The sequence below is a fragment of the Pomacea canaliculata genome, linkage group LG3 (assembly GCF_003073045.1).
Source record: "Pomacea canaliculata isolate SZHN2017 linkage group LG3, ASM307304v1, whole genome shotgun sequence".
In the NCBI taxonomy this organism is placed as follows: Eukaryota; Metazoa; Mollusca; class Gastropoda; order Architaenioglossa; family Ampullariidae; genus Pomacea; species Pomacea canaliculata.
The window spans coordinates 17266047-17291969 of NC_037592.1; the positions used below are offsets into that span (position 1 = coordinate 17266047).

General features: G+C 40.9%; 3 protein-coding genes across 5 annotated transcripts; 2 read left to right on the forward strand and 1 right to left on the reverse strand.

Annotated features, from left to right (window-relative positions):
* Nucleotides 1–240: 240 nt before the first annotated feature.
* LOC112558862 lies at nucleotides 241–15628 on the reverse strand. Of its 3 annotated transcripts, none has more exons than XM_025229580.1 (5): nucleotides 15614–15628; nucleotides 6173–6380; nucleotides 2951–3788; nucleotides 1286–1427; nucleotides 241–978 (listed from the first exon to the last, which is right to left on the reverse strand). In XM_025229580.1, exons 2-5 carry the CDS (start codon nucleotides 6342–6344, stop codon nucleotides 730–732), a joined length of 1401 nt encoding a protein of 466 aa, XP_025085365.1. In that variant the 5' UTR covers nucleotides 6345–6380; nucleotides 15614–15628; the 3' UTR covers nucleotides 241–729. The 3 variants fall into 3 exon arrangements, with proteins under 3 accessions (XP_025085365.1, XP_025085366.1, XP_025085367.1); XM_025229581.1 differs by lacking the exons at nucleotides 6173–6380; nucleotides 15614–15628 and adding exons at nucleotides 4332–4449; nucleotides 4937–5102; XM_025229582.1 differs by lacking the exons at nucleotides 6173–6380; nucleotides 15614–15628 and adding an exon at nucleotides 4937–5102.
* On the forward strand, nucleotides 7673–14347 carry LOC112558863. Its single transcript, XM_025229583.1, has 4 exons — nucleotides 7673–8152; nucleotides 10000–10851; nucleotides 11377–11518; nucleotides 11702–14347. The coding sequence occupies exons 2-4, from the start codon at nucleotides 10082–10084 to the stop codon at nucleotides 11924–11926; spliced, it is 1137 nt and encodes a 378-aa protein (XP_025085368.1). The 5' UTR covers nucleotides 7673–8152; nucleotides 10000–10081; the 3' UTR covers nucleotides 11927–14347.
* An 86-nt stretch (nucleotides 15629–15714) lies between the features above and the next one.
* LOC112558861 (uridine 5'-monophosphate synthase-like) lies at nucleotides 15715–25710 on the forward strand. The gene is made up of 11 exons (XM_025229579.1): nucleotides 15715–15910; nucleotides 16356–16457; nucleotides 17222–17383; nucleotides 17751–17854; nucleotides 18277–18445; nucleotides 19534–19665; nucleotides 21699–21832; nucleotides 21960–22089; nucleotides 22937–23021; nucleotides 23677–23775; nucleotides 23903–25710. Exons 1-11 carry the CDS (start codon nucleotides 15749–15751, stop codon nucleotides 24088–24090), a joined length of 1467 nt encoding a protein of 488 aa, XP_025085364.1. The 5' UTR covers nucleotides 15715–15748; the 3' UTR covers nucleotides 24091–25710.
* Nucleotides 25711–25923: the final 213 nt, after the last annotated feature.

Below are 25923 nucleotides of genomic sequence, written 5' to 3' on the forward strand. Positions count from 1 at the left end.
TGGAAAAAAAAGTGTCTTTAGATCCGAACTAAAACCAAGGCGATCGTGGAGTCCAGAGCCCCGCACATGCCCTGTGCCTCGGGCCCCTGTAGGGGCTAAGAGTGGGCATGGTTCGAGGTGATAAGCTGAAGATGCCCAGAGCCATGTCGCACCAAAGTCACATGCTCATTGTTACGCTGCCACAATCTGTCCCACTAACAACGGGAAGCAATCGAGCAAGGAGAAAAAAAAGTTTATAGCCAGAGTAGTCCCCCTTGTATTGTTATCACCTTTCTATTCTGCAGCTTTGGAATAATGTTTTTCGTTTCAGGATTCCCTTTCTTCGTGAGTTGTTTTGTCTGTTGTTGGCGATGTTAGTGATACTGCGTCCACTGCGTTCCTGGTTCAATGCCACCTTCAAGCAAAAGTCAGATGTGTAACCCGCACGCAGCACTAGGTGTAGAAACAATTCACGTCGTTATTGATGAAAATCATTCTTGAACTTCTCTTGCAGTCGCGCAAAATTTTTTTGTGCGTATAAAGATATTTTTCAACAGAGAGCGGCGGGGTTAAAAAAAATCTTCATTCTTTCACGTTAAAACAGTCACATTGTCATACTGAAGTAATGACACTGAGGGTTAAACACTGCCAACTGTCCACCACTCACTAAATGTTTGATCACGTGAACACATTTTCTTCACTTTCTCGTTCGGATGACGCTAGAAGAGAGATGTTAACAGACGTTTGAGTTCAGCGCTGGCTCCTATACGGAGTTCTTTTGGTGACAGAGTGCGACAAGTTCAGTCTGCCCATGACCTCCCCCTTGGCGTTCAGCACGATGGGGTCGTTGGGGAGGTGAAGGTTGTCAGGCCACACAGTCAGCAGGTTTGGCGGTTTGAGGGTGCTGGAGATTCCGTTGTAATGCAACCCTGGCTCTTTCCAGTTGTGGGACAAGCCTTGCTGCCCGGGGAAACTGGCGTACAGGGTGAGGAGCCCGTTCTGAAAGTGAGCGGATTTTGTAATCAAAAGACGACCTCTCTCTGTCTCTCTCTGTGCGTGCGAGCGAGCATCAAGTGAGCGAAAGAGAGACAGACAGGTACAGATAGTGAGAGTGAACATTTTCTGTCTTTTATGCACTCCTTAATACACAATGACACTCACACACACGAGACCGTGTTTTGCAAATTCAGATGTGCGCTTTCATTCATGTCATACAGACGAGTGTGTCAACATACGATCTCCGCATGCAAGCAAGAAAACCAACAAAAATCAAACGTTAAAAGGGAGTGGAAGTGTGAGCGCATGCCTGGTAGGAGTGGTAGATGTGCCACATGGTCCACATGGAGCTGGCCTTGCCCATCTTTCGCTGTTTCAGGTAGCCTCGTGACGACTTCAGACCGGGCACGAATGGTACAAAGTCGTTATCTTTACTGGCTTTGGCATACCATCTGCTAGGCGAAATTCATAGTATCATTTACTGACTCCCAAACTTACTACAAAGCAAAACCACACACACCATACCAAAAAACCTTTCGTTCAGACAAGACAAACCTTCGAATGTCAACACACGACGAGGTCACCAAAAATCCCATTTTCAATCACTTTTCAACTATTCCCTCAACATTCCTAAGTTATTACTAATTCTTAAGAGGATTAACTGCTTTTATCAGAGGAGCTTTAAAAAAGCTGAATAAGTCAACCCTTTCACCATCCATGGCATGGAGTATTCGCTGTCTACAATTTTTCCAAATGTTAAAAAAACGTGACTGCACACACGATCTACGACCTGTTCAATAGAAATGTTCAACACGACCCATTCAGTGCGCAGACCAAGTGCGGGGTTCATAAGAAGTATTCAACATGTAGCACAACATGAAGGCGATATCCTTGCTCAGTTCACAAGTAATGCTTGATTCATAATGTCAACGACTGAGAGTGTACCTTGATCTCTGTAGGGAGAGCCTGTTTGCTCAGATTGAGGCAATCGTTATCTGGAAATGAACTGAACTTACCCTATTGACAGAAACTCTCTCGAGTAGCTCTTTAAATGCTCTTAAAGACTGTTGCCGAGCTAGGTTACAGAAGGATCTACTTTTAAATCGTAATTCACATTCCTGTCCCTGCGAGAAGGTTGACTTAGGATCTTTCCTGTCCGTTTGAAAGTCTCTACGTCAACCGAGAAAACAGTTTGCTATACACAGTAAACAAGTGATTGAATTTGTTATGCACTATAAAGTAAACAACTGATTTTGCTGTAGACTCGAATTAAAATGTATACGGAACGAGGCTGGCTCATTTACATGTGGGGCATGAAGGTCAAAGATCAGCTAATCAGCGCCCTCAAAACATGGTCTGGCGTTCTTGTGTGTATTTACGGGCGAGATAGTTACGGAGAGTCGGACGTTATGATGCTATGAATATATTCTGATCCGAGCAATCACATGCATTTAAAAGCATGTCACCTCATTAAACTAAACCAACAGAAAAACTTTCATAAATTTTAATTGGTTCCCCTGACGACTGGGCACACATCGGCTTTCCTGTTGTGCTTGCTATGTTGGCTGAACGAGAGATTCGTGACTCTGATGAGGTGCGTTTGTTTATTTTATTTTGTGGTAATGTGAAAACTGATTACTACTTAGTTAACCAAAAACAGTCTCAAACAGAGCTATCTCAGTTACAGAGTTGGTTGACTTTTTTGCGATTGCTCAAAGACCTTATAGCTATAGAATTAATTCTATAAGTATAAAGTTTATTTTATAGTTACAGAGAGAAAATTCCCCTCTTGGGAAAATTTATCATTGTCATCATTGTCTTTGTCATTGGCGCCTCATACCTGGCGATGGGAGGAGTAGGTTTCGTTGCCTAAGGTGACCGACTTGTTTGAATATGTGCATCTCAATAAATAGAGATTTATAAAAAGAGAAAATGTCACTACTTGTAACAACAAATGTAATGTATTCAAGGGTACCTTATAAAATCCGCCCAGGCCTCTCCTTTCGGAGAGAAGCCCCAAGATCCAAGGACCGGATAGAGAAAGACGGCCTCGCCAGGTGGCCCTTGCAACATTTTGGATCCGTTCACTTCCTCCGCATGCTTCACAGACTCGCTCTGCAGTGCGTACCCGTTGATGGCCAGGTAGGAGTCGTACTTGGCGTGGACGAGTCGTAGCCAGCGCGCGAAGAACGGCGACACGGTGACGTCATCCTCCAGGAAGACAGCTATCTCCGAGGTCAAGTCCACAGGCAGACACCACGTGCGCAGCCACTGTCCGTACAGGCCCACGTGATGCGGGTGCACGTGTACCTGGGTGGGTCCATGATCGAAGACAAAGCGATGCGCGACAAGCAGCGTCTCCGGGTCCACCAGACCGTTGACGTCACGGTCGATGAAAATGTCCAGCCGGACTTTGGTGTCGTTGTAGACGCCATCGTTCAGGGATTTTAGGCAACGCTCGAGAGATTCTGGTCGGCGGTAGGTCAGAACAATTATTTTCAAGACAGTCTGCTTGCCCGCCTCTTCTGGCAATTTTCTGACCGACTCGTTTATTGCCCGCACGCAAATCGGGTCTGGAAACGTCTCTGGTTTTGGAACCGAAATGGTCGATATTGTTGTTGTTGCCACAATAGCATCTGGTAGTCTTTTGATAACAAGACTCAAGTAAGAGTGATGCAGCAGCCACACGATCAGGCTTGAGACATATGCGGCGGTCAGAAGAGCAGCAAAAATGTGAGGGTTGGTCAGTCTCAGACATCGCATCATGCAGTTGGTGCAATCACTGCTAGACTTTTGTTTTTTTGAACCCATATCTGAAAGATAAATAACAATAAATAATCTGAAAGATAAATAACAGGTATTTGTCTTAACACAGTGTAAATCAGAAGGCAGATGATAATATGACCTGCTGCCCGACTTTACTGTCCGCGAACGGTATACTCCGAAGACAACTTGTAACTATTGGTCAATAACCCGGGTGACGCACGTTTCTTTGGCAGGATGACCGAGCACACACTCCAGTAGCTAAAACTGATATCCCTCCGACCTACTTGAAAATTCCTCTACGTATTTTAATGATCTTCTGAGGAGATTGAGAAGAATTGTTTTAAGACGAAGAGAAAAGTACTCCAAACTCTTGAAAAACAACAACTGGTGCAACACCAAATGTTAGCTGTAAGTTAGTGTATCACAATCAGTTTAAGACCATCAATTATTCTCCCTGAAAGTCAGGATAAGTAATACTTAGCAGAACTTAATGCGGGTTGTTACAGGTCCGACAATTTGTGTTTTATAAGTTCAGAGTGTCAAAAAAAAAAATAATAATAATAAAAATGCATGCAGGATCGCCGACAAACCAATCATGACGAAAAATAAAGGCCCTCCTCTCCTCCAGCTGTGATTTGGCGCTGAGCTGGGCGTATGTCTTCATATCGGAAACGTGATTCAGATTCACATGTGATGTCCAAAACGTATCTATCGAAATCCAAAGTGATGATAGACTACATAGAAGTGATGATAGACTACATAATGTCTACTGTGTCTCTTCTGATGATCCTTGACCCAAATTGGTCACCCTTCGAAATGACATTAACAAGACTAGTCCTAATCCTTGAAATAAAATCGACAGAATAAGATGAACAGATAGATTATTCAACAGATTAAACCATAGAAAATAAGTTACATCAACAGAGACCAAAATTTCCTACAGAAGGTATAAACAACGCACAGATGAAGTTTACGATTCTCAAACAGAAGTTCACACACGCAACTAAAAATTCCAGATTTCCCAAGAGGGTTGAACATCCCACAGAAAAGAACAAAGTTCACAAAAAAGCGGAGACGTACACAAGGACTATAAACCACAGCGGAATGCATCATGGCTGCTTGAATTAATTAATCTATCCATAATCTAAGAAGAGGCAATGCACAGTAGAATTTACTGTTCAGTAAACTCTCTTACCTTCAACGGACAGTTGACTTACTTAACGATAGTCTTCTGCACACGAACAAATCTCTGTTCGCGACAAGAAACATTATAGTTGGCCTGACACAGGCAACTTATCGACTGTCATGTTGCTGGAGCAGATTGCCACGATGACGTCACACTCAGACCACCTGACGATGACGTCATTTTAATGACGACAATATTTACGTCATGTTGCTGGCACTAAGTTGCTAAAGTACAGTGTGCCACCGTCGTGCCAGCATCGCAGACAATGAGAAATGAGAAGATGGCGTCACACAATAAGTGTTGTTAAAGCCATGTTTACCAACAGCTAACATTACATAATAAATGTTGTTAAAGCCATGTTTACCAACAGCAAACAACACACAATAAGTGTTGTTAAAGCCATGTTTACCAACAGCTAACATCACACAATAAGTGGTGTTAAAGCCATGTTTACCAACAGCAAACAACAGAATGCAAGCAGCAAGGAGTGAACGCAAGCAACTTTTACTTTTCCCAGCACCGGAGGCAAGCTTGGGCGAAATGTGTGATTGCAAAAGACGATATTTTTCGAGAATATTAGCATTCAGATTGAATTGTGGTCACAACAGCCTGACATTAAAGCCATACAAGAAAACGCCCGCACAGATCCTTATTTAAACTTTTTATGAACGAATTTGCAAAATAAAAAAAAGAAAAAAAACTATTTTAATATAAAACGGGTAAATTAAACCATTAATTCTCGTTGTTATGCATAGATGAATAATAACGAACAATAATATTCACTCAGCGTCATTTGTTTAAAATACTTTACTATTTTTTAACCTGGACATTATGTCTCTCTCTCCACCTCCTCCTGGAATCTCTTCGAAAAAGCTTACATTATTAATAAAAAAAAAGGCTTACATTAAGAGCTACATTGATGGATTGATGGTAGTCATGGAAACATGATCTTTATTTGCATGTTCATTGTCATAAACATATCACATATTTTGAGTAATGTACTTCTACAATATCGTAACTCTACAAAGACACTACCATCTATAACTCCCCTGTTTCTTCCTAATTTATTTCTTCTTCCTTTCATTGCTCTTTAAATATTTTAACTAATTTGAATATTACCTGATTATTAAAATCCTCGTTCTTTGTGCTACGCATATCGTGACACTCACTATAATAATCAAATTTCAGATAAGTAAATACAATCTCAAATACTTAAATTGGTAAAACAAGGGTGGACATTAATACCTTGTGAGCTCGTGACAGTCTGACACAGATCGACGCAGTCCGACATAGTACAAGGACCCTCAGAGTCCCACAAAGTCCGTGGCATGTCGAGCTGTCGCTCCTCGGCCACAGAAACCTCAAGGGTTGCGTCTGACGTCATAGTTACCGTTAGGTCAGCGCTCACACCCCGCATCCGGTCCTCTGAGCTGGCAGCAAATCACGTTAGCCTCTGGAAAAAAAAAGAAAAGAGTATGAAAAGTGTTAGACAACACTGAAACACTGTCATAAATACTGCAATCGCTGGTCTGTCATGCCTCTCACCTGGCCACCCTTATCAGCACGAGTTCTGAGCAACACCCGTTAGACTGTGAACAGAATGGCGTTCGGACGACCACGGCTTTTTTTAAGCAAAATATAGTTTATGGATTAATGTGATATCTGGTCTGGCTATGAATTAATAACAAACAATAACAAAAAAAAATATGCATTGATTACAAACAACGTAAAAGCTAAGCACCGACGTCTTACTACAAGAAGTGATCACCTGCAACTCACTAAAAACGATGTAGTGCTGATTGTGAGGCCTACGAACTATTGCACAAAATGTTTCTAAAACTGTTCTAAAGAAGAAATTTTTTTCCAAACATCGTTTCTATGCCATTTAGATTGGTTGCACAAGGGCATACGAACTTTATGCTGATCGGAACAGAAGACTATCTTATTTAAAACAATTTTAGTTTTAAAAGTTCAAAAACGGTATCATGCACTACATTTCTATAAAACTGATTAACTAAATTTAAGTCTTAAAATGATTTGAAAGTAGTAAGGTGCTGAGCAACTGGCCTCTGGGGTCACAAGTCGTATCGGCGCACACACTTCTCTCTGGATGCGACACATTTCGCAGGACTGACTGCCAAAGGTTTTCTTTAAATACTCTTGTTCCCTCCAAATTCATAAAAAAATCTGTAGTCATTGTGTACTATAATTTATCTAAAGACCCCGTACTCCCCTCCAAGTTTAATCACATTTCATCAGACTGACCTGCCAGTCATTACATGCTAACACTTTAAAACATTTGTTCACAGACTGGCTGTTCACTTGTAGCAGTTATCAACGCTGGCTTATCTGTCGCTGCCTGCGACATTGGCCGAGTCCTTGCACTACCTTTGTGGGTAGCTATACACAAAGATAACACAAGCACCTGAAAACCTGTTAATGGGAAAATGTCCTTCCTGTGATATAAGGGGAAATGAGGGAATACAGAGGTGTCTCACCGAGCTCTGTCATCCCTTCTGATAAAGCCCGTTTCTCTTCCTCTTTTCATAATAACTCCCATCTTCTCTCTATCTCCACTGCACATTATCTTTGATAAAGGATGTTACATTAACTGTGTATACACTAATGAAGATAATGGCGAAAACAATTACAATATCTGTTATTCACAAAACCGTTCAAGCTGCTGTCTAATTTCCATCTAGCAACAACCTTTGATAGACACCCTCAGAGTGTATACAATGTTGGCACCCTTCCTTCTCCTCCACACAATAGAGGTGCCGGAGCGGAAGTTATCTCCCTGCGGGGAGCTCTCTCCCCCGCCGACCTCTTGACACCACAAAGAGACGTGGCATCCCCTGTCATCCATTCTAGCTTATATTCCAGCCATCGGTACTCCTGACACAGTCTAACACCTAATAATCGAAAGCTGCAGGCGAAAGCAACTTCCTCTGCTGGCTGTGGACTCAAGAACAAAGAAACAACGGATAGTTTGTTGTTAGACAAGTGTAGCTAAGCCAGACTTCGCAGCAGCATCAGTCTCCGCCGCAGCAGCAGACGACCGACATCGGAAACGCGGATCCAAATTTAGCCCCGGCGCCATGACGTCACGCCCACCCTCGGCTCTGCGAAGCGTGGATGGCGGCTGAGCGGCGCAGTGCATCACAGACGCCTGCAGGCACCAGACGAAAGATTCAGAAAGAAGTCCATGAACACAAGCTTTGACTGGTAAGCATTGGTTTTTTCTTACAATATAAAACCGACATTTCGTGGCTTCTGCCAGCCATTGAAACATTTACCCCCCTCTGCCATCATCTGTTTGTTTACTCCTCGTGCGCCGTCCATACTGCGCTGGTGTGTGCATCCGACAAGTTGGAAGACCATCCCAGTGCAAAGACGTGCGCTTCGCTGTCATTACTTTACTGGGGTAATTGCCAGCAGACGAACTCCATTTGCTAGCTGGGGGTTAGTTGGGATTCGGTCTCTCGTTCATTTGGAGGTGGCTCTGCCCTATAAGGGGAGGGGGGAGGGACGGAAACCAGAGTACCCGGGAAAACCACCAACGGCCGACCGTGTGAACATGTGTCACGTATAGCGTCCAGCCACAACAAGTGTTTTTTCTTCACCAGCTTTTTATACCTTGAGGTCAATGTCCTCTCGAGTAACTAGCACAGAGGTGCGCAATGGGTGGGTGGTAGGGTACAGCCGTCAGATCACGAACTATTATCCCTGGACTGCTGGCAGACAATTTGTTTTCCAGTTAACTGCTAAAACGAGGCATTAGACGACAAAGCTTCCGGTTTATTCATATTCTTTGTGGAGGCTCGCCGAGACTAACAGCGGAGAACTTCGCAAGAGGCTAAGCGTTGGTCTTGGTAGACAGACAGCAATCCACCTACACACATCCATGTTCTGCCGACAGCTGTTCGCGTTACACTATTTTTTACTCTTCCTGTGCAGGGTTATGATTGTAGATGTGCATCTCGAGTTTACAAGAGAGGTAGATGTCAAGAATTGGCATTTTACCAAGCTCTGCCCAATCATTAAAAAAGTGCTTATCACTATATTATACGTAATTTGTATAGCGCATACTCACGCTCGTAAGGAGCCTGCTCGTAGCGCTTGAGACAAGAACGAGATATGGACAACAAAGGAACGGAAGGTGACACGCGACACGGCAACTAAGAGACTCGGATACACGCGATCGTAATCTTGTACTGGAATTGAACCCTTGAAAAACAAGTGAAGGATTCAGCGCAACAGTGTATCAAGATACTGTACTGTCACTCCTGTCAGTGACACCAGTCTCACTGGATCGTGCACTGCCAGTCATCAAACGTCAATCCCAATTTAAGCTTCTACCAACTCAAGTCCTTAACCACAGTGAATCGTGAAGCCCCATAAAGTAAAACCCTTACTGATAAGACACGCTATCGACATGAAATATAGTCTACCTAACCTTTCTGTCGGTGTGAAGGTGGGAGGGGGCTCTTGGGGAGATGTAGACGATCGAACCACAAGAGCGATTCGGGATAAACAGAGTTGTTTCACAATTCCAAAATAATGCGCCTTATTATAAATTTACAACATTTGCTGAGGACATGCATTTTAAGCTTCTGGCGAGTGATGATAAGAAGTACACAAGAAAAGAAATGTTTGTACAAGAAAGACTTTTACCTGTCGTGCTCTCAAGAAAGTCGACCGTGTAACAGCACGTACGAGAGTCGTGTCATCATGATGTGCCAAGTACAAGAAGCTCAAATCGTGTAGAGGGAATATGATCCTACTCCGTTTTGTCCTAGCGTCCTCCCTCCAAACGCGTAAGAGTTTTGTCGGTCTCCATTAACCCCTGTATTTAGGATTCATATCGGGAGAGCGGGTTGGCTTTCAAAAGAAGAGGCCTGTATAGTTTTATCTTCTGAGCTAACAGCTATCGAGCTGCTCAGTACAGGTTCCGAAAGTCTAAAAGTTGTACAGTTAATACCACGGAGTTCACATAAAATTTTGGCTTCCTTTCAAATGTATATTCTGTCACAATAACATTGATGATTTCTCTTTCTATTTCATCCTTGTAGGAGTAATTCTTGAGGAGACAGCCTACGTCTGTTTGTTGTCTTGAGAGGATTGTGTTCCCCTGATGACTCACTGTCCAACAGGATGCGCCTCGCCAAGAAAGCTCTTTTGTTGTGGAGCACTGCTGGCGTGGTTGTAGTCATCATACTGCTGCTGTGGATCAAGAGGAACCCACAGCCAGAGGACAGGAAATCGAGTCTCCGTCTCCGCTACCAATCTGGCCAGCATGGTTCTCCTATCCAGCACGAAGGTCCGGCAGACAGGCTGATTCTGCCCAAGCCAGAGTTCGACGACGTTAGTCTGAACAGTTCACACCGACCTCGACCATTGCTGCGTCTGCTTGTGCTGACCTTTGACCGGGCACGCTCGCTGGCCAGATGCCTGGAGTCGTTGAACGCTGCAGAGTACGACGGTCGCCAGGTGGTTCTGGACATCTTCCTGGACCGCGCCCGCGATGGACACGTGCACAATGCCACCTTGGCTGTAGCCAGGAACTTCTCCTTCAAGCACGGCCACAGCCAGGTGCACGTGCATTCACGTCACGTGGGCATCTACGGGCAGTGGCTGGGCACGTGGCGGGTGCCGGCGGATAACGAGTCGGAGATCGCCGTGTTCCTGGAGGATGACATCAGCGTGTCGCCATTCTTCGCGCGCTGGCTGTGGCGCGTGCACGCCAAGTACGACGTCTACCCAGCAGTGAACGGGTACGCCCTGCAAGGGGAGTCGATACGTCATGCTATCAACTCGGAGGAGACACTGCTGGAGGGCCCACCAGGGGAATCTGTTTTCCTGTACCCCGTGCTGGGTACGTGGGGATTCTCCCCTAATGCTGCACCATGGAGAAGATTTATCCAGTGAGTTGTCGAACATCTGGACAATATTTTATGTGCACTATTTTTGTCTTTCTTTTGAAGAAATGCTGTTTTTAAATGTAGTTTACATACTACACAGGGAAATGTTAAAGTATTTACACAGAAATAATTACTATGAAAAATTTGAAGGCGTGAAATAATAACCATAAGAGATATAAACTTATGCTAGTACTTGTGTACAATTACTGATCTACAAAAGGCAAAACAAAGTGCTAAAAATAACAATGAAAATATTGCGCAGACAAATCCGATAAAAAAAAAAAACGATCAATTCAAACCAACGGAAACATACCTAATTGATAGACGAGTTACTGATTCAATGCTCTTTAAGATATTGACGATTATTTTGGCCTTACAACTTTGCAATGCTTATACGTGATGTGTACCTGTCTTCTTCACTAAAAGGTAAATGAAAAGGGTTAGTGGACTCCTTCGCCAATTAAAAAAAAAGTCGAAGTAGAGGTAGATGAATGAGATGCCTTCTCACTTAAAATCTCTTTGTCGCAGATGGTATCAAGAAGTCAGCCGCCAACCCAAGTTTATACCCCATGTACCCGGGCTGAAACCATCTCTTTGGTATAGGCAGTTTCTGAAGGAAGGGCGTGAAGACTCTATGTGGAGCATGTGGCATATCTACCACTCGTACCAGGTCAGTAGACGTGTTCTTCGTCACACCTCGGGTACATGCTCCACCTATACTTTCAGTCTCCACCATACTTTTACCTAGTTCTCGCATCGCTCGTGTAGCCGCTCCACACCTACACTCCTCAGAAAATTGGATAGATTTTTTTTTCTCTCATCCGCCGTTGATACTGAGTTATTTTGCTTTCAGAATCATCTTTACACGCTCTACCCGAACCTGCCAGAGAGGCAGGGGCTGTCACACAACTGGAAAGAGCCCGGCATGCACTTCTCCTCTGATGTGGCTAAAGAGAAGTCACGTGTCAACTTAATGACTGTGTGGCGAGAAGAAGATCTTCGACTACCGGAAAGTCCGGTTATTTTAGATGCCAATGGCCACATTGTGGGAAAACTATCTCCGCCACCTTTGTACTAAATGTTCCTTGAGTTTTTCAACGTGCAATACTAGAATAAGAGCCAGCGGGGTAGCAAGACTATTGTAACAAGCGGAAACACAAGTTGAAGACCTGGCGCCCATTGAAAACTGGGATGACCTGTGAGATTATAGGCATTGCCATGCTTCAGTGACTCAACGGTTATGACTTAATTTTTGTATAAGAAGGATTTTACATGCAAGGGAATTTTTAAAGATATGGTTGGGGTCAAAGTTCACGAATGGAAGACCTTACGACCAGTCCTGTGGCACGTACAGAGGGTTTAATTCGAGTCGGTTTTTTTTGTTTGTATTATAACAATTTTACCACTAGGCACCCGCGAGTCTAAACACCTTAACAACAAAATCCAGTGTTATCTGTGACAGGACGAAGCGTGACCCGCAGAGTCAACAGTCGTTTTCTCTGGCAGATAATCAAAGAAATGACAAAAGGAATGGGTCTGCAGACTATTGTTACTTTGTACTCTTGGTGACGTGTACTCTGAAGCATAGCTTTGGTGTATTTTTATCTACATATATCCCAAGGCCAGCAGAGGCACTGTCGTCAACAATAGTCGCTACGAGGAGTGAGATTAGAAATAATTCAACTTCCTTGACTCTTGTGACAATGCTCTTAAAGGAATATGGCAGCAGGTGTGTTTCGCCGATCGTCTCCGGACCAAATGTAATTTATTCGTGCATACTGCCAGTAATCTACTTCATTGTTCAACAGTAACTCTAGATTACGGTTTAAAAAGAAGACTAGGGGTCAGACTGGAGCCCTAACGACAAGCTTGTAACACTCAAACATCACGGGACTTTGGAAGGAGGACTTCCTAACATGACCGTGAGTTTGTGTGTGTGTGTGCGCGTGCGTGTCATTCATGACAGCTGATTATTGCAAACTTGACATAGCTTGCTTAGAAACTGTCACTGAAACATATTATCCCCATTGAAGGCCTAAAGGAGTTTATATGACTGGGTAACGTTCAGAGCAAGATACTACTTCCATGTCTATGCGAACACCCTCATTTCCGTTCTTCAGCTACACACCTACAGACACCACGATGAACAGAAATGGGTAGGGAAATAATAACCACAAATTTGAGTATGTAGAGGCATAAGTAAAACGCGAGCCTAGATCACCAACTAAGCTGAGGTCTAAACAACATAAGCATATTCTGTACAATCCTGACTGTTGACCTTTTTCTCTACATGGTGAGATCTTTTTATTGCTGTAGTTTGAGAACAGAAGGGGGTACTGTGCATTGACATGGCTTTTATAACACCATGAAACCGGTAAAAACATAAATCTAACCCTCAAATTAACCCCAATCCGAACACACACCCAAGTTCTGACCCTAAAGGTTGTCCCTTTTTACCCGTTTGGAAAAAGTGTCATGGCGTTGCGGGCCCTCCTTAAGTTGTGCCAGTCCTTTTATTGGGGATCATTCTGTCAGTTCAGGTAATTCCGTCTTCTTCCACTACAAGGTTTTATTTTTCTTCCTTTTATCCTGGATGAATTAAAAAAAAAAAACAGTTTCAATTTTTCATGGTTTGGATATGTTTGTGCGAGAAAGACGAAAAGAAACAGGTTTTGTGAGGACGTGTATCACAACTCGCATGTTACAATCACAGCGACTCTCGTGCTCCTAGTGCTGACAGCGGTAAAACACTGACAATAACTCTCGAGAGGTCATGAGATCCGTTGAACACCATATATATCTTGTGACTAGTGCAGCAAATGATGACAAAGTCTGAATAACATTGATGCACCTTCTCTGGGAAGTCAAGAGCGCTCTGTTAGCCGTTACAGTTTCAGTATGACACTAGTCATAAGAAATGTATGGAAGCTCGTGTGCTTGTACCTGTCAACAAACCACGATATCGGCAGTATGGTGTGTAGGTTTAAAACACACGCATGACTGCCTTCAAATCTCACTGAATGATAAGTGCCGTTCAATCCTTTCGGGTAAAAAAACAAGAACGTTTCAGCATCTGACGATCAAGGCAGCAACGAGTATTTAAACCACAATCAAACCAGTCACTGTATATATAATATATATTGTACACTCTTTGGTCAAACCCCAATACATGAATGTACTCATACTATGAATATGCGGTCGGGTACCCAAGCGACAACGCAGGTATAAGCGTAGTCCACGCTAGGACATATGATACGTTAACCCTTATTCTAAATACAGGAATCGTCGTGATTTCCAACAAACATGTTAGACGGGAAATCATCATAACATCTGGTGGTTAGAGCTAGCAAACGGGAGGATGCCGCAGGCAACAAAAATAGAATGTAAATGAGCCAGCCTCGTCCCCTACACAATACCCTGCTGTATAGTTACAGAAATCATTTTGTATGTATGGAACAGAATTGTATAGCTAGAATTCATTCTGTAGTTACAGAATGTAATTGTGTGTGTGTGTGTGTATATATATAGAAAGAAATGTTCGATCTTTTTTGACTATATGTATCTAACATATGTCAGCCGTCGTGTTATATATCATCTTTGTACTTTGCTTTATAATGTTATGGACTGCCAAAACTTAAATTTCAATCAAATTAACCTAGTATGAATTAAAAAATAAAGTGCACTTCACATTTTGGAAGACAGGCGTCCAAAGACGCGCCGTACTTAGCCTGTGGATTTGTCCGAGGTGGTGCCGTGGTCCCTTAGCATCGGTCATCACGTGATCCCCGAAGCATCAACAGGAGTTAGTAGTCTCTAACAAATAATAATAATAATATGATTTGTATAGCGCATTCAGCCCTGATGAGATGGGGGGGAGGTGGGTCTTGTGGTATACATCGATCGTTTGATCCCTTTCCTCATTTACTAACCACTCAAGAGGGGAAGCGGACGGCCGAGTGGTTAGAGCGCTGGCGTCCGAACCGAGAGCGCGCTGGTTCAATTCCCGATAAGCGCAGCAAACTTCCCCCAGTCGACCCAGCTGAAGGGAATGGGTACCTGACTCCATAGAGGGTTGGGGAAGGTAAGGCAGCGAGGGAGAGGAGATGGGCACCACCCTCATGTAAAAAGCTGGCCCCGAGAAAAGTGGGGTCTCTAACACCTCACTCCCCAAACGACTTTAAAAGGTTATGGGACGACCTTTACCTTTACCTTTACCAAGACGTGTAAACAACTCGATGTTCAAGGAGTGATGTATACATATATACAGATCTTAGAGCAGTACGTTCTTAACCGGGGTTCTATCGAACCCTATAGGGGTTCGGTGAGTCGGTCTCAGGGGTTCGGCGGAGCCTCCGCCACGGAGGTGAACGTGCATATGAAACTTATTGTGGGTTTGGTACCTCAAACAAAGGTTAAGAACCACTGTCTTAGAGCATAAATTTGTCCTAATGTATTACGTTACTGAATGTAGAGTTTTACAATAGAATCGTAAGCATATTATTATATACTAGGAAAACAATTTACACTTACAATAAGGTGACCAGACGTCCCGCATTTGGCGGGACAGTCCCGCTTTTGACCTCGTGTCCCGCCTGAATATCGGGCGGAAAGCCCAATGTCCCGCTTTCTGGCTTTCTGACAAGTCCACCAAATGTCGCTGTTGTCTTTAAAAATCACTTTTTTCGGCGTTTTTTGACGGTGACGACACCATCATCGGCACGTGTCCCGCTTTCGCCCCCCGAAAGGTCTGGTCACCTTAACTTACAATTACAAGAGACCCGGAGAGATCGTCAACCCCGCCCGTGCTGAAGACAGCAGAAGTAGATTTGAAGTTTACCGTCAAAACTCGTGGAGCTCTCCGGTCCAGAAACCCTAAAAGTCCTTCTTTAAGAAATTCAAAATGGAAGGCGGATCTGGTAGCAGACGTCTTTCTTTAGACGAGCTAATTGTTAAACTATATGAAATAGAAGGTTTAAAATTTGGCGATTTCAAACTGAAGAGTGGTATCCAGTCCCCTGTGTATTTTGATCTCAGAGTCATTATTTCATACCCTGAACTGATGGTAAGCCGTTGTGAGAAGTTCAGGCACGTGGTTAGTGTTTACGAGTTGAATGTGCATCAGCAACGTTATTTCGATTGATTGCCTCTTAGTTCGGCTAAAGCATAAGTGTTAATTGTAACATTGTGAAAGTTTTTCAAACAAACGAAAACCACAAACACTATCTAGAAAGTAAATGATGGACAAATTTGGGAAAGGGTAATGCAGAGAGCTGCAATCGACGCTACATTCCAACAATCGGGAGCACTACTATTGTGGGGTAGCTCTATTGCAGTAACAAAAAACCTTATAATAATATATGACTAGTAGCTAATTTTGTCACCAGTGGTTGATTCATCTTTTGGGCAGAGGTCATTTTGGCTTTTAGTGTGGTCTTTTGTCATCTTGTGAAATTTACTGTAAAGTGAGTGAACTCGGTAACTGCTAATCAGATGTGATATTTTCACAGGTGCAAGTTGCAGAGTTTCTCTGGGAAGCTGTTCCATCACTGTCAGAGGCCAACTTTCAAAGTATATGTGGTGTTCCCTACACTGCCTTACCTTTAGCAACAGTTCGTAATTTATTTTTTTATTACAAATACAAATAACAGTCATTTTTTACAGTTTGACTTTTAGAAAATCTGAGTACATTGCATTTGGATAGTATAAAATACTATGATGCTATTTCTTTCAACATCATTGTTTGGGATTAACTGCATCACAATATCAGCCTTGGAGAAGTGGACAGCTGAGTGGTTTGAGTGCATGCATCATCCATGTGTTGATAAGAGCTGTTTTGCAGCATACTTTCTGAACTTATCCATCAAGAAAATACTTCAATGGATGCCTAACCCATCAACAGTGGTGTAGGGACCAGGGGGGCAAGGGAGGCAGCTGCCCTCTCAAAAAAAATACTCAGGAGGTTAGAATGTGAACATTGTTCACTGTCAGCATGGAGTTTGTCCCACCAAAACCAAGCAGCCATTGATCAAAGGGGTGGGGAAAAAATGGTAGCAAGTGACAGGAAATTTGGGCACTGCCCTCACAAAAAGTCTGTCTATAAAAAAAAAGTTAGTCACTTTCCAACAAATAAAGGAGATAAATTATGTAGCTTTTAGTATTGCTGTTTTTACATTATTATCATAGAAAATATCTTAAATCCTGGCATAAATCCTTTGTTTAAATGCTGTGCAATATACTGACCTTGATGAGACAAGATCAGAAAGAGAATGCATTTACAGACATAAGTATTATTGTTGTACAGATACCATCCATAATTGCTGTTAGTGTGATGTTAAATCATTTTCACTAGCTTGTTTATTAATTTTTTTAACAGATCATGTCAGTCAAGCACAACATTCCAATGCTTATTCGTCGTAAGGAAGCAAAAGATTATGGAACCAAGAAATTGATAGAGGGGCAATATAGTGAGGGTGACGTTTGTCTTGTTGTGGAAGACATTGTCACTAGTGGCACAAGTGTGCAAGAAACAGTTGAGGTATGTGAACAGTGGCATTGTGTATTGAGTCTTGTGTTTCTCTTGTTCTGTGTATGTGTGAGCAAATGCACATAATCTCAGTGAAATAAAGATGTTCTTGTATGCATGCATGCACGTGCGTGTCTATAACACTCAAAGGAATTGTGTTCCATAATCTGTGAGGATGTTTCATTGTGGCGAGCATGAGTATTTACATTTTGTAATAAAGCACAATTACCAGATATCCAGAAAATGCATTGTACATTACATTTATGCATAAATAAGAGAAATAAAAGATTATTAATGCTAGATTTCTGAAAATATTATGACTTAAAGAAAAAGGAAAATCGCTCTTTACATAAACTGTGATTTCTGACATTATTTAAAGGCACTTCACACAGTTGGAGTGACAGTGAGAAATGCTGTGGTGCTCATTGATCGAGAACAGGGTGGAGTTAAGCATCTGAAAAATAAGGGCATCGAAGTTCACAGGTTGTAAATAATACACATTGCATCACAATGTATAGAGATACTTTTTATTCCACTCACTTGCCTGATTGTTAAAAGAATGATTCAATGCACTTTTTTGTGTGGCTTGCAACATCTAATGCATTTCTGCATTTCTGCAGCACAGGACATGAAGTGGTGAGAATATAACACAGAAGTATATACACAGCAGATTATGTGTGCCTTTGCAGTTCTTAGTTTCCCATTTAATATCTAAATGTGTAAAAATGAACTTGAATATTCAGACAACAAACAAACCAAAATATGATAATTATAGGTTATTAGAATTTGGGTTGTGCTGGGAAGAAATTCTACTTATTTCTGACCAGTGAAGTAAGGGAGGGATTATGAGACAGGATGACATTGGTTTAGTTTTTATTGTCATCTTAAATTTTGGGGTTTTCCAGTGTATGTACATTATCACAAGCATTGGACATTCTGCGGTCGGCTGGAAAGCTAGGGGATGACAAGGTACAGGAAGTCAAAGAGTTCCTTGCAGCAAATCAGGTCTCACCAGCAGATGATAGCAATACCATCACAGGAGATGGGCAGTCACCTGAAAAAAAGACTAAAAGGGTGAGTGCTTGATGGATCTTCTTGGCTTGTTAAATCTTGAAGTGCTGCTCAAACATTGTCAGCTTTGTGTGTGATATATAGATCCACACTTAATTTCTGTCTGGTCACAGGTCAGGATTTCTAGAATCATTCAGCTTGTGCCTGCCTACTGTTGGAACATTCTTGTGTTGTTTGGGAGATGGTGTGGCATGTCATGGAAAGGAATGTTCATTTTGTAAGAAAAAGTTTTTAAAACACTTAGACAATGACACCGCTGAATATGAAAATTGGACAGTTCAATAGCTGTTCTTGCCCTTTTTCTGCTGCTACCAAATTCATAGCTGCAGGCCAGTTAGAAGGGAAGTTAATGATCTTTATCTTTGTGGCATGTTTGAAGAAAGATTTCAGATTAATGGAAACTTGCAAAAATGAGTATATTCTCAAATCCACATGGCATATTTTCTGAATGCTGTTTGTGGCTGGACTACTGTGGTTGAATCCTTATATACAGAGGTACGGCCATGTGGAATGTTTAGCCCAGTAAGCACTCCAGCTAGTAGATACAGGCATTGAAATAACAAATCATCAAATTGAAATTGGTTCCTAAAACTGAGCTAAAATGTAATTTTCAGAAATCCATAAGTGCCATTAATCTTGTAACGTGAGTTTTGTACTTTTTAAATCATGAAATAAAGATCTATAACAGTGGAGTTTCAAAAAGTCTGTTTGGGAAAATTTTAAGTATAGATAACCCTTCAGTTATGGTACTGGCATTCATTTAATAATGCAAGTAAAAAGTACTTTAGTTGGCAAAATATATGCTGTTTAATAATAGCACTGTTGCAGATATTTTACATGGGAAAAAAGCATTTATGTTAAAATTTATTGGACAAATTAGCAGAGAAATAATTACTGAATGTTTTCATTAGATTTTCTACGATTTCTTGATTACATCTTTTACCCTTAACCATATCTTTGTTGATGGAGTACCACTGTATCTTTCTCAGACTTTGCAGCATGTGTTAGGGGAGAGGGAAAACAAAGACACATCACAGGAAAGAGAGTTTGGGAGAGGAAGAATGGTGTACAGTACTTTGTTTTTATGACAGGCTTTAACATTTGGGGAGAGAGCTCAGCTTTGCAACAATGCAGTCAGCAGAAGGCTGTTTGAAGTGATGGAGGATAAACAGTCCAATCTGATTCTTTCAGCAGACATAACTCAAACGCCACAACTTCTTCAGGTATTTACTAAAACTGCTTTTTCTCTAGATTGCATTAAAAAGGATATATTGTGAAATTTTTGTTCATGGCAGTTAAGGACAAAGTTGATGGCCCAGAAAAGTGGAAAGTAATTTTTGTGATTTAAAAAAATAAGCGCATGGTTAATGACCTGCAGCATTGAGAGAGAAAAGAATTCTTTATTTACAAGAAATTCAATAACATGGAAGAAATCTAATGTAAAAACAAATAAGCCCACCACAATTAAGTGCTCATTTTTATATTTTGCTTTAAAGCATTTGCAGCCAGCAACTTTTATGGAGTTGTACTTTATATACATGTGAGCTTTTATCCCAGCCAAAGCCAGGCTCTCCAGGCATTACAAACATGAAAACACCATGCAGACAAACTTCCTGTGGCTCTGTTAAGTTAATGGGAATGCCATGTTGTTCTTCTGCCAGATGATAGTTATAGATCAACATGATGAGACAAATCTATAGTCATTGGACTAGAGCAAAAGAAATAACCAATCAAATATGTAGATCAAATTGTCATGAGAACATCCAGATGATCACAAAGCAGAAATTGTAGTACACTAATGAAACGCATGACTGTTTGGCACCGATGTAAAGTCTATCGCAAGGATGACGTGTAAAAAGAAACTGATGATGTTAGCCAGAGAAGATTAACAATGATGAGAGAGTTGATATTAGCATAGAAATAAATAAAAGGCAAGTAAACAGTCAAACAATGTCGATGACATCGGGGAAAAAAGTGCACATCAGTACTATAGCTACAAGCGCAACAAATCTAAGAAGAAAACGAAAATGGAGATAGCTGGTCCCCTCAAGCCTATTAGGCAAAGGGACACCACTCTTGATCTCCACGGGTTCATAAAGATATAAAAACTAAATAAGTGTTTTTGTGAAATGTTATGTACAGAAAACCCTTGAACAATGTAGGTGTTGGATGTGTCACCTCCCTTCACTCTAGGAAATCTGCATGTAACTTTTGACTTCTTGATAACTTAAAGAAAAGAAAGTGTCATAAAACTACTGAAAATACATTTAGCAGGCAGTACTTGTATACTGTATTTAATAGTCAAATTTTTTTTTTACTGTGAACGTCATTTACTAGAGAACTGCTCATGCTGAGATGTTAGCATTTTAAGCTGATTATTCGAACCTTTGAGCTGCAATAGGAACAGGAGGTGGCTACCATATTATTGCAATAGTAGTGTATACTGCAGTTTTTTGCAGTTATACTATAACAAATTTAATTTGTTTACATTTCTCTCTACAGCAGATGATACCATGTGTGATCTGTATGTGTTTAGGTGCATACATTTTCTTAAATTAACTTTTGATAATAATTTTGTGTATACATTTTGCCCTCCTTTCTGTGTTGCGCCTCACAGTCAAAAGAGATTTGGCAGCTGCTCCTTCTTCTCCTGCAAACCATTTGGAATTCTCTACCCCTTTCTCTTTGAATGTTCAAAGCTTTCAAGTTTAGCCTCTAAACCCATCTTCAGAACTATCTTTTATGATGAAGTGAACTCTTAAGAGTAAGAGTTTTGCTAAAAGCTTTTAATCTTCATCCATTTTGTTTATCTTTGCTGATGTGTCATTCATTTGCTGCTTGTGTTTCCTTGTTGGATGGGTAACTGTCAGATCATTTGTATTCTTTTCTTTACAGCTCACTGAGCTTATCTCCACATGGGGAAATTTACTCAACAAAATCATTTATTATTAAGTGGTAGTAGTGATTGATATTGACATTTATTTTATGTATTCAAGATATACCAAACTTTATTTCTTACTTCTTAAAAAAAATGTCTAGGCTCACAGTAAGGATTTTTTTTTTCAAATTGATGCAATCTCCTCAAAATTTATCAGGATATTTATCTGTATATACATGTAAACCCAAGTTGTTGAAGGGTCAACTGTAGTTTATTGCTGTAGTCAACTGAGATATTTTTCCCATGTGATGTTTCTTTAAAATGGCTTTAACTATAATATAATTCACGATGACTTTACATATAACATGTCTTTTGCAGCTTGTTGAAAAGATTGGGCCATTTGTCTGTGCTGTCAAAACACATGTCGATATTTTGGAGGATTTTACGCCAGATTTTGGCACTAGACTGACAGAATTGGCAGAAAAACACAATTTCCTTATTTTTGAAGACAGGTAAGCATTCAGATTTTTTTTTCTTCTAAAAAGGGTTAGACAGGTAAGACAGACTAAACTTAGTCTCACAGTCCTTTTAGTTTTATAAGTAATTTTGTGACTGAATCTATTTTGTGTGCATCTTCAGAAAGTTTGCTGACATTGGCCACACTGTGTCCCTGCAGTATGAAGGGGGCATGTACCGCATCAGTGACTGGGCAGATATTGTCAATGCTCACACTGTTCCAGGCAGTGGCGTTGTACAAGGGCTTAAGCAGGTGAGTAGACGGCTATAATTATTTTTGTGCATTAAATTTGCATTTTCTTTCTTTTTCTCTTTTTTTATGTGTGCATGATGAGCATAAGATTTCTTGAGCATCGGGAAACACTTAAGACACAGAGGCAGTACTTAAAGACCAACCTGAATGGTTTGTGCTTTTTGCAGATATTGGTAGATATAGGCAATATAAACCTAACCTGTACATTTCAGTCTCCAAAACCCATCTGTTAATTATCCGTTCCAAAGCACGTGATTCACACCTGCAATCAACAAGCGGCGCTAACAGTGTACTCCGTCAAGTTGGTACACCATTCACATTTCCAGTCGTCAACACAAATCAGAGCGACAGTTCGGGTTATTCGGACGTTGAAATTCTGCATTTTTTGTGCTAAAGTAGCAGTTTTTCAGAACCACAAGAAATGCAGGCTGAATAATCCGAACTGTTGCTCATTCTCTCTCTCTCTGATTGTTGTTGACTGCAGACAACCTTGTGAATTGTGCACTAACGTAACGTAGTACACTGTCATCGGCGCTTGTTGATCACAGGTGCGAATCATAGCAGATGTGTTTTGGAGGCTGAAATTTACAGGTTAGGTTTATATCACATATATCTACTAATATCTGAAAAAAATACAAACCATTCAGGATGGTTTTTAAAAAGAATAACCTTGTTAGGAGGACAGATTTTGAGAGGTGAAGAGATTTGCATTATCTCACACATCTAAATTTTGAAGATGAGGCTAAAGTAAAAAAAATATACATATGCATGAATTATGCATAGTATTTTTTTTATTTGCTTAAATATCCAGCTGTGCCATTTTTTTTAATATATTATTATTTATTAGGTAGGACAGCCTAAGGGGGGAGCTTGTCTTCTTATTGCTGAAATGAGCTCTGCAGGAAACCTGGCAACATCGGAATATGTCCGAGGTACTATGAGCTTCACTTTGTCATCTTGATGCATACATTGCCAGTGGCACGGTCACACATCTTTGTGCATTGTGAGCAGATGTGTGTGGATATCTAGCTAGAGTTTAAGGACTTCAGAAATGTACATGCCTTAAAAGCATGTCTATTTGAACAAGAATTAAATAAAGCAGTTCTCCTGGCATTTAACATTCAGGTGACTAGTGTTCACAGCTTAAAACTAAATGAGCCAGTACCAGAAGTTGCCTTTTGTCAATATCAAGGATAGAGATGAGATCAGTATCATAAAACATGGCCAAAAATATAGATCACAAAGAAAGTCATCAAGAATGTGCAATTAACCTCCAGCTTTCCCTGAATAAAAAGGAAAAATTGATTAGAGATTAAAATCATGAAAGCAGTATATAATATATGAAGTGTGTAAAAAAAAAACAAAAGAAAAGAAAATATGCCTGTTATCACTGTTTGCAAAGGAGCCCAGGAACTACTGAAAAATATATGAAAGACTCTTCTGTAAAACTGGCTCAGAGGAGATGAATGTACTTCACATTAGTATTATAGCAGCATATAAATATTAAGAGATATGATAGTTACTCATTATTGATATGTACCCGAGTTGTTTGTAGCATCAACGGTTTATTTTATTTTTGTGTTTTAGCAACTGTGGAAATGGCAGAAGAACATCGAGACTTTGTCATTGGGTTTATCTGCCAATCTCGGCTCACTTCAGACCCTTCATTTTTACACCTGACTCCAGGTATGTGTACTTGGCATTTAAATTTTGCTTATTCTGCAAAATAAGTTTAAAAAAGATTGGCATAAAATAATGTGATGAAGACTGCTTTTGTAATGACCAATCATATATAGAGGGTTGTTGCTTGCAGGTGTCCAGCTCCAAAAGGGGCAAGATAGCCTAGGTCAGCAGTACTTGACCCCAGCAGAGGTCATAACTAATCAAGGCTCGGATATCATCATTGTTGGTCGGGGCATCATCAAAGCTGATGATCCTGTTGCAGCTGCAAAGCAATACCAGGAGGCAGCATATTCAGCCTACCTGGCTCGTCTGTCATGATCATTGCACCACAGCATGTGCCTTGCTGCCACCTGATCGGACCAAATCCCTCAGACCTGGGGTCATGGCTAAAAGACTCAACATAGACAGCGAACATTTTCTTTCATACAGATTCGGCTTTTGGGAGGATGTAATTGAAAACAAAGGCGCCAGTGTTAGTGACAAGATTCTAGTCATGACTGGTCAGCATGTTAGTATTTTCTTTTTTATGTGACATATCAACAGTTTATTAAACATACATTTTTTGATATTTCTAAACATCAGTAGCATGGATGGATGTTTTTTTGTAGCTTTTTGTCATCATGTACTGTAGACCATAACAAGTTTTTATCAGCCCATCAACACTGCCCCAGGACGGAAAACTTTGAAGGTCTTTTGAGCTTTAATGTTGTCTTGCTCATACGTGTATTATTTGCTAAGCTGTAGTCTTTCTCAGCATACAGGGTGCCTTTTGACATTTTTTGCTTAAATATTAGTTTCTGTAAATATGCAGTCATTTAGATCTGAACCGAACAATAACCACACGTATTCCTCTTTGTGCATCAGGTTGCACATAAGGCCTCAACCGATGTCGATCGGCTGAAACCCGCTTCAAGTGACAGAACAATAACTATTGTGCAATAAATCATGATGCATATGTGAAGTAATATTTGAAATATTAGTGTCATTTTAAAAGCAGTGTCAGTTTTTCACTGATAATTCCTATTGAAACTCAAAATTACTGAAGACTATCACAAAAACATTTATTCCAAGATCCCGAAAAGGTGACAGATTTTTGTGTTACTTGTGTAAAGATCACCTTCAACATATAACATACAGAGCTGCAGTATAGATGTGGAGCGATTTCTAGCAACATGACCACTTTTGATGTTTGGAGTAATATTTTGAAAAGTGTTCTCATTCTTTTAGAAGGATATGTGTTAGGACATCTGCTTTAAATCAAAGAAAGACACGTCTTTGGAATAACACATATAATGAACATAAGTTATTTGATAGCTGTGTTTTTCTTACAAGGTCATGGTAGTTACATTCTATTTTGTTTTTAAATTAGCCAGTTCTCTGTACTCTAAACCAAGAGAATTTGTATCTTGTAACTCCATTTTCAGAACATGAATATTCACTGCCATGGATCAACATCAACTAGTCAAACTTCATACAATCATAATTCTTTTTTTAATTCAATCCGCATTAATAGAGCTTCAGCAGCCCTTGCTGTTGGAAATGGTGTGAATCCTTTTTATGCAGATTCATGGGGTGCAAAGGTGGATGTCATGTTTGAGTAACATGTTCCGTCAGTACCTTATAGTTATTTTATGCTCATTTTCTTTAAAATTAAATCATACTCAGCAGGTGTTTAGTCAAAATAATTAAAATAGGCTTTTACAAGTGTATTACCTCTATATTTGTCCTAAGTTCCTACAATCAATTTTTAACCGTTAAATTGAATATTACCCTTACTGAACGTTAACGATTAGTCACTGCTCGTCCTTTTTGTCTAAAGCAGACCTGGGCAAACGCCGGCCCGCGGGCCGGATCCGGCCCGCCTCCTGTCTCTGACCGGCCCGCCCGCTGGCCGCCCACCAGTAAATATACTATATATACAGTATTGGGTAAAACTGAGTTAACTATATTAGTCCGGCCCTCTAGAACCATCCCAGTTTCTCATCCGGCCCTCTAGAACCATTCCAGTTTCTCATCCGGCCCCTTGGGAAAATTAATTGCCCACCCCTGGTCTAAAGGATACTCACCCTTACATGCACACACTCTGTCTCATGGTTAACATGTTGCTATGCTTTCTCTAGGTGAAAGATGAGATTGAACCAAGCCATGACG

Coding starts and splice junctions, on each gene's coding strand:
- LOC112558863 (XM_025229583.1), top strand. CDS start 10,082: ATGCGCCTCGCCAAGAAAGCTCTTTTGTTGTGGAGCACTGCTGGCGTG. Junction 10,852..11,376: donor CCATGGAGAAGATTTATCCA/GTGAGTTGTCGA, acceptor TCTTTGTCGCAG/ATGGTATCAAGAAGTCAGCC. Junction 11,519..11,701: donor ATATCTACCACTCGTACCAG/GTCAGTAGACGT, acceptor TTTTGCTTTCAG/AATCATCTTTACACGCTCTA.
- LOC112558861 (XM_025229579.1), top strand. CDS start 15,749: ATGGAAGGCGGATCTGGTAGCAGACGTCTTTCTTTAGACGAGCTAATT. Junction 17,384..17,750: donor GTGTGCAAGAAACAGTTGAG/GTATGTGAACAG, acceptor CATTATTTAAAG/GCACTTCACACAGTTGGAGT. Junction 18,446..19,533: donor CTGAAAAAAAGACTAAAAGG/GTGAGTGCTTGA, acceptor TTTTTATGACAG/GCTTTAACATTTGGGGAGAG.
- LOC112558862 (XM_025229580.1), bottom strand. CDS start 6,344: ATGCGGGGTGTGAGCGCTGACCTAACGGTAACTATGACGTCAGACGCA. Junction 1,428..2,950: donor GCCTGGGCGGATTTTATAAG/GTACCCTTGAAT, acceptor TTCGCCTAGCAG/ATGGTATGCCAAAGCCAGTA. Junction 979..1,285: donor ACATCTACCACTCCTACCAG/GCATGCGCTCAC, acceptor GCTCACTTTCAG/AACGGGCTCCTCACCCTGTA.